Raw genomic sequence first — 7,111 nt, forward strand, 5'->3', positions numbered from 1 at the left:
GGCCACCCCAGGGGGCTCAAGCTCCTCAGGGTAGCAGGAGGTGTGGTGGTGGGGAGGTTTGTGTTCGTGTAAGAGCAGCTTCCCGGATGGTCTGGGGGGAAATGAGAGAGAGAGAGGAGGGCAAATACAAACCACATCTCAAAATAGGCCTTAAACTTTGAAGGCGTTTGGAGCTGCGTTTCCTGCTTCGAGCAGCTTCGAGGAGATGAAAGATGCAGCTGAGTGAAATAGAAAAAAAACCCAAGAAAATAAAAAAAGGAGAAAAGCAAAACAAAACAATTTAGCGCTTTTTGGTGAAGGCAGAGGCACAGTGGTGACACCAGGTCACTTCACAGGGCTGGGATGTGGTTACAGGACTCCCTATTCCCTGACATAGCAGCAGCATGGCTTGGAGAGCAGGACTGGCAAAAGCTTGGGGTGAGCTGGGGAAACGGACCATTCCCTGGACATGGGGATATTAAAGAAAAAGCCCTGGAGCAAGCCAAGGAAAGGAGGGTCCTGTCTCTCAGATCTGGCTGGGGGACTTGCAAAGTCACCTGCAGAAAGGGAAAAGTGTCCCTTCCTTGGAGCAGACACAGCTCTGTGCACGCAGCAGGTGCTGCAGCAGCTCGCACGCAAACAGGGCTTCAAAATTCAGCACAAACTAAATTAGTTAAAAAAAAAAAAATCCTAATATTAAAAAAAAAAACAAACAAAACAAAACAAACCAACCAAACCAACATCCCCGAAGCCGGAGTGCTGCAGAGCTGGAAGTGGGGTTTTGACAGTTTGGAGGGCAAAGACTCGACCGCTGCCGACTGACAGCGACCGACTTCTCGTAATCCGAAGATCGGCTTCCTCTGCTCCGCGTTGGCCGGAGGTGGGACAGCCCACGGGCGGCTTCCTGCACCCACCAGGCACCCGGCACCCGGCATGCAACACCCAACAGAGCCGGAGCAACAGGATCTGCCTTGCCAAAATTTAATTTGGCTGACAACATCCGGCCTTTCGTAAGGTCGCTTTGATGTTTGTTTACTCGCCGTCCCCAGCACATGCTCTGCTCCAGCCTGCGGATGAATGGGAACGAAAAGGGCTCTGCACTTCTTTGATCTCTCCCAGGAGAGCTGCCAGGAGCAGTCAGCGCTGGAAACACCCCGTGGAGGGATGGATCCGGCTGTCTCCGTGGTGTTTTTGGCTGGCTGGTCCTGGTTAACACTGGAGGGGGACCTTTGGGATTAGTCTGGCTGGAGACAAGCCGTCAGTCCGTGGTGTGGTCACTGGTACCCCACACACTCCCAGCACCCCTCATCCCACCCTGCCACGAAGGAATGTCTCCACCACATCAAGTGTTTTAGTTTTTATTTAAAACCGCATAAAAAAAATAAGATTTCTCAATTCCCCTGTACAATATCAACTATTAACAAACCCCGCCGGCTACACACGTGTTACAGGTACAGACTGGACAGTGCAGACAGCCCGGGCCAGCTCCCCCCCCTTCCCCAGCCCCAAACAACACCCGTGAGGAAAACCAAAACTCATCTGCAAACTGATATTTGCACGTGGCAAGGAAACAACAGCACCCAGAAGTATGTACACAGACAGCTGGGGAGCAGCAGCCACTCCACACCTACGCCAGACATCCGACAGAAACACGACGGGCCCGGGGGTGGACACAGGACACACACGGAGGGAAGACCCGAATGGAAAACCACGGGATCAGCAGCTGTAGAAGCAAGGCATGGGTTGGAAACCCACATGAATTATAAATAAATAAATAAGTTATCCTAGCGGCTAGGACTCTTCCTTTAAAAAAAAAAACAAAAAACAAAAAAACAAACAACGAATTCATGAAAATAAATTAAAAACAAAAACTGGAAACCAGAAAAAAGGCAAAATGTTATCACTATTCACAACTGTACATCAAGCTTTGCTCCTGTAGAGCTATGTACACATTTACAGCTGTTGGTTTGCATTGTTTGTGCATTCGTGAGGGCACAGAGAAGCAAAGAACCCCAGAAAATCCACATGGGATGGAGGCACAGGAGGCGAGGCATCGCTCACTTGGGTCCCAAGCATCTTCTGACCCACTTTCTTTTTGAAAAGGGAAAAGGTACTATAGGCCCAGGTGAGTCTCAGAAAAGCAGCACTGTAGGAAAAGTCAAGTCTTTCCTCCAGCACAGCCCAGATGGAAACAGAAGGCACTCGAGCACGGGGACAGTGAGAAGGGACAGTCACTCAGCCACAGGCCCTGACCTCCCCAAAATCAGTTTTCCCCCATTGAAGCTTTTCTTGCAATCAGGTCTCAGATCCTCTCGCTGTCCCCAGTTCAGCAGGTCAAGATGACACTTGAGAGCCTCCAAAACCAGAACTAAAACTCCCCCCTGCCAAAAGTTACTGGCAAAAGCTCAAATGGGACAAGGTCATTCAGATCGAGTCCAGGGCAGCTGGTGTGGATGGTGGCCACCAGAGCTTGGAAGACCAGGTCTCCAGCCCAGCTCCAGGACAAGATGGGCGTGTTCCCACCTGAGCATCCCTGCTCAGTGCTACGGTCGTGATGAAAAAGTCTGGTTTTCTTTGCTTCTTAGGACCAGGAGCTGCGTGGAGCTGTTACTTGCTAGGCTCCTGGATCAAACTGTGCAGGTGGATCTCTGCTGGTTCCAGGTGAATGTCCTGCAGCCAGGAATGGTTGAAAATGTCCTCCAACGACGGCCTGTCCGAGGGGCGCATGGACAAACACCACCTGATGAGGTGTTGGCACTCTGGGGAGAGAAACCAGAAACCCCTGGTCAGTGGGAGAAGGTTCCTGTCCACCCTGTCTGCAGTGCCCAGGTCATGCTGAGGGTGCTCCAAGCTGCACCCAAACCTCCCCATCCGTCCTGTGCTTGGGAGGAGAGCGGGATGGCAGGACATGTGCCCCCTCCTCCAGCCAAGTGTGGGAGATCAACCCCCTCCAGAGCTGTAAGAACCCATTATCCCACCCATGCCACAAAACCAGGCACCCACCTAGAGAGACCCGCCGTCGGAAGAAGAGCTGCCCCCGGATGATGTCCTCGTCCTGCTCGAAGGGGACGTCCCCACAGACCATGTTGTAGAGCAGGACGCCCAGGGACCAGATGGTGGCTGAGTGGCCGTGGTAGCGGTGGAAGCGGATCCACTCCGGGGGGCTGTACACCCGCGTTCCTGCGCGAGGAAAGGAGCCCATCAAACCCTCGGCCGGGCATCCCCGGGCGGCAGCGCTGGCACAGGCGTGACCCGCCGCCTTCCCGCCGGCACGTGACTCTTGTTTACAAACTTTGGGTTGTAAAAGCCGGGCGCGGGTGCCGGAAGAGGGCAGCAGGGCCCGGGGAAGGCCCGGCCGTTACACGCGAGGGGAAAAAAAAAAACACACCCACGGGTGTGGGGGGAGAAAAAAAACCCCACGCCTTTCCCTCCCCCCCCCCCCGCAATGGCAAAAAAAAAAAATAAAAAAAATAACATGAACCAAGGCAAACAAGGCGAGAGGAGCAGCCCCAGCCCTTCCGCGCCTGCAAACAAAACCGGCCGGTGCTCTCGTTTTGCAAAACGCCCCCCTCCCTCTCTCTGTTGTCCCCCGCCACGAGGTGTTTTTGTCACGCCGGCTTCTCCCGCCCCAGCCCGGGCCGGGGGGTGACGGAGGCTGTCAGCAGGGCCGGGAGCCGGCTCCCGTTTCACAACATCCGCCCCGTGCCAAACAGCAACTTGGCGGCGGCTGCGGAATTAATCCCGTCCGTCCCCCCCCAGCCGGCAAACAGGGAATCTCCAGAGCCCGTGCAATGCCCGGAACCGGGAATATCCCCCGGGTGTGGGCTCACCGTCAAACTGCGTGTAGATCGTGTCCTTGAGGAAGGTGCCGGAGCCGAAGTCGATGAGCTTGAGCTCGCCGGTGGCCAGGTCCAGGAGGATGTTCTCGTCCTTGATGTCGCGGTGCAGGACGCCGCAGTTGTTGCAGTGCCGCACGGCCTCCAGCACCTGGCGGAACAGCCCCCGCGCCATCTCCTCGGGCAGGAACCCCCGCTCCGTGATGAAGTCAAAGAGATCCTGAGACGGCTCCGGACGCTCCATCACCACCACGAAGCTGTCCGGGAGCTCGAACCAGTCCAGGAGCTGGATGACGCCGTGGAAGCCGGAGCCCACCTTGTTCAGGAGCACGATCTCGAGGGGCACACGGCTGCCGCCGGGCTGCGGGGGGACCACGCTGCCATCAGAGGGGCTGGGGCTGCGCCGGGGGGCCGGTACCGCTGCCCCCCGCCCAGGGCAAACTCCGGCGCCCCCCTGCTCAGCCCCGCCGCTGTTGGGCATCCCCCCGCCCAGGCGATGGTCCGGTGTCCCCCCGCCCGCTCCCACCGGTGCCGGGTATTCCCCGGGATGCTCCGCGTCCCCCGGTGACCCCACGCCCGCTCCCCCCGCGCTGTCCCGGTTTCCCCCCTCCCGCCCCTCGGCTCATCCCCTCCGTCACGCCCTGGGTCCCCCCGCCGGCCCCGGTCACTCACCAGCTCTCCCCACTGCGAGATGCGGTCCCGGGCCACGCGTTTGATCGCCACCTGCGAGCCAAGGGGGAGCGGCGGGATGAGCTCGGCGCCCGCCTCGCCGAGCCCCCTCCTCCTCCTCCTCCTTCTCCTCCTCCCGCCGCCCTCCCCGCCACTTACCGGGGCGCCGTCCGAGAGGCGGATCCCGGAGTAGACGCTGCCGAAGCCGCCGCTCCCCAGCAAAGGGCCCACCCGGTACAGCTGCTCCAGCGGCTCCTTCTCCTTCCCTGTGGACGAGACCCGCCCGTCAGCGCTCCGCCCGCTCTCCCCGGCGGTCCCCGAGCCCTCACACGGGGTAATCCCTGCCCTGACCTGGCTGGAGTTTGGCGGGGTGCAGCTCCGCGCCGGTGCCGGAGCGGAGATGCGCCAGCGAGGTGATTTTGGAGAGCAGCATCCCGGTGACGGGGGCGGCCGGTGGCGGCACCTGCGAGTCCCGGTGGGCGGGTGGTGGTGGAGGAGGCGGCGGGACCCGGGGGGGGGGATCCAGGGAGGGATCCAGGGAGGGATCCGGGCGGGAGCGGCCGCTCCGCGCGAGGCCGGGCCGCGTGTGGCGCGCGGCCCCCGCCGGCCCCGCGAGCCGCAGGGGCCGGGGGCGGGGCCGGGGCGCCCGGGAGGCGGGGCCGAGCCGCGCCGCCCCGCCCCTTCGGACCGCCTCAGCCAATAGGGAGCGAGCCCCGGCGGCGGGGGCGCCGCGCAGGTCCCTGTGCCCGCCCGTCCCGGGGCCGCCGCGGCACCGCCGGGACACGCGGGAGTCGCGGGGCTCGCCCGCCGAAATTCGCGGGTTCTTTGGCTGCTTCTTCGCTTGCTTATTTTTTTTCCGCGAACCCTACAGCTTCCCCGGGTGATCCGCAGCCCCCCATCCCACCCCACCCTCTCGTTATTTCCCAGTGCCTGAACTTTTCCCCTTTCCAGTAACAGTGGCCATGTGGCCATTCCAGCTGCGGACTCTTGACTAACATCCCTGGGGTTTATTTTTCCCCCTCCTTTTTTTTTTTTTCTTTTTTCCGCAGAAGTCGCTGGCTGAGATGCCTCCCCGAGTTCCAGAGATAAGATAAATAATTTACTGGATGGAGATCTCTGATTACTCACTCTATTAGCATTTAGAGCAAAGAGCTCCAGCCATCGGGAGCTGAATTATTCCAGACGAAGCCCATCTGGGCTCCTGCTCCCGAGCAAGACCGAGGAGTTCCCAGCATCCCACACATACTTGTGGGATGATTTGCTCGAAATCGAATGGGGTTTACTGGAAATGCTGGTGAGGTCCCGGCCACTGTAGTATTTTGAAAAAAGGGATAAAACACAACCAAGATGCATACCCTAAACTGGGGTGCAGAGCTGTGGCTCAGCCCTCACTCCAGCCAGGAAGGACTCACCACCACTACTGCCTCTTTTAGATTTACCCAGAACACAGCACATCCTCTTTCAGGGGCTGAGACAGCTAAAAACTGAAAAACTCACCTTGGGCTTTACACAGAAAGTGGCATTTTATTTAGGGAAAAGTGGAGAATCTGACACAGCAGCTCCATCCCTTTTTTTTTTAAAAAAAAAGCTTTTATTTTTTAAAATATTTTTTTCGTGTATTGTTATTTGGGGTGATGCAAGCTGAGGGTGGAGGAGAGGGGGCAGGCAGTGCCTTTCTCCTGCCTTATTCCCACCCGACACCTGGGCATATTTGGGACAACTGGTTCTGCCTGTCGGTGCTCAGCCCGTGGGATGAGGTGACTTAGCATCTGGCCCCAAACTCATTATCAAATTCTTTGCCAGGATGATGAAAGGCACCGAAGGGGCTGCCCTGGAAACCTGTTGACAGAGCTCGCCCGGAGCAGCCGGGCTTTCCCGGGGGCTGCCTGTCCCTGACTCCTCGGGAGGCTCAGCCTTGTCCTCGCTCTGCCCAAACCTGCTCATTAGCATAGCAGGGAGCAGCGTGTCTTGCAGCCGGGATGATCTGGGGCCAAAGTCATCCTCGTGTATAAACCTGCCCAACTGCTCGTTTCCCCAGCGGGCTGAGTCAGTGTCCGACTCTTCCTGCCGGCACGGAGGGCTTGTGTCCCCTCTGGATTGGGAAAAGCCCTGTCTCGGAGGTGATGGGAAGATATTGCTCCATGCCCTGGCCTTGTGGAGCAGGGAGGAGGCCACACTTCCCGGCCATATCCATCTCTTTCCAGAATAACCCACCCAGATGCATCCCTGTTCCTCAAATGACCCCAATCCAGGGCTAGGAATCACCTTTTCCCCCAAGCCCATCCCATGCACTCACCTTTCCCCTGCCAGCCCTCATGAGGCCATTGGGATGTGTCAGACGTTCAAGCAAACATGAAACAAACCCCATCCTGCTTGCTACCCCACTCAGCCCTCTTCCCTAAGGATCTCCTCTTTTCCCAACCCTCTTCCTCTGGGATGAGAGATGGCAGGTGCAGGAGAGCAGCCCACATCCACAAGCACAGCTTGCCCTAGCATGGACACAGGGATGTCCTGCAGGTCCTGCCCTGGCCAGGGCTGCCTCTTTCCACCCCTGGGGCAAACCCAGCTCTTGACATGAGCCTCCGGGGAGCAGTTTGAGGCCCAGAGGGCTTGCAAGGAGGACAAAC

At 58.3% G+C, this 7,111-nt stretch overlaps 1 protein-coding gene across 1 annotated transcript; it reads right to left on the minus strand.

Annotated features, from left to right (window-relative positions):
- Positions 1–1,321: 1,321 nt before the first annotated feature.
- On the minus strand, positions 1,322–5,099 carry PIM1 (Pim-1 proto-oncogene, serine/threonine kinase). Its single transcript, XM_064636172.1, has 6 exons — positions 4,836–5,099; positions 4,644–4,750; positions 4,488–4,538; positions 3,810–4,176; positions 2,983–3,159; positions 1,322–2,738 (listed from the first exon to the last, which is right to left on the minus strand). Exons 1-6 carry the CDS (start codon positions 4,915–4,917, stop codon positions 2,587–2,589), a joined length of 936 nt encoding a protein of 311 aa, XP_064492242.1. The 5' UTR covers positions 4,918–5,099; the 3' UTR covers positions 1,322–2,586.
- Between the last annotated feature and the right edge of the window lie 2,012 nt (positions 5,100–7,111).

This window comes from Pseudopipra pipra, chromosome 25 (assembly GCF_036250125.1).
Source record: "Pseudopipra pipra isolate bDixPip1 chromosome 25, bDixPip1.hap1, whole genome shotgun sequence".
Lineage (NCBI taxonomy): Eukaryota > Metazoa > Chordata > Aves > Passeriformes > Pipridae > Pseudopipra > Pseudopipra pipra.

What these genes read in the sequence shown, in the direction of transcription:
- PIM1 (XM_064636172.1), bottom strand. Translation starts at nt 4,917, where the DNA reads ATGCTGCTCTCCAAAATCACCTCGCTGGCGCATCTCCGCTCCGGCACC. An exon ending in CCCCGCCAAACTCCAGCCAG is followed by an intron (nt 4,751 to 4,835) that starts GTCAGGGCAGGG and finishes TCTCGTCCACAG; the next exon opens with GGAAGGAGAAGGAGCCGCTG. An exon ending in GCCTCTCGGACGGCGCCCCG is followed by an intron (nt 4,539 to 4,643) that starts GTAAGTGGCGGG and finishes CTTGGCTCGCAG; the next exon opens with GTGGCGATCAAACGCGTGGC.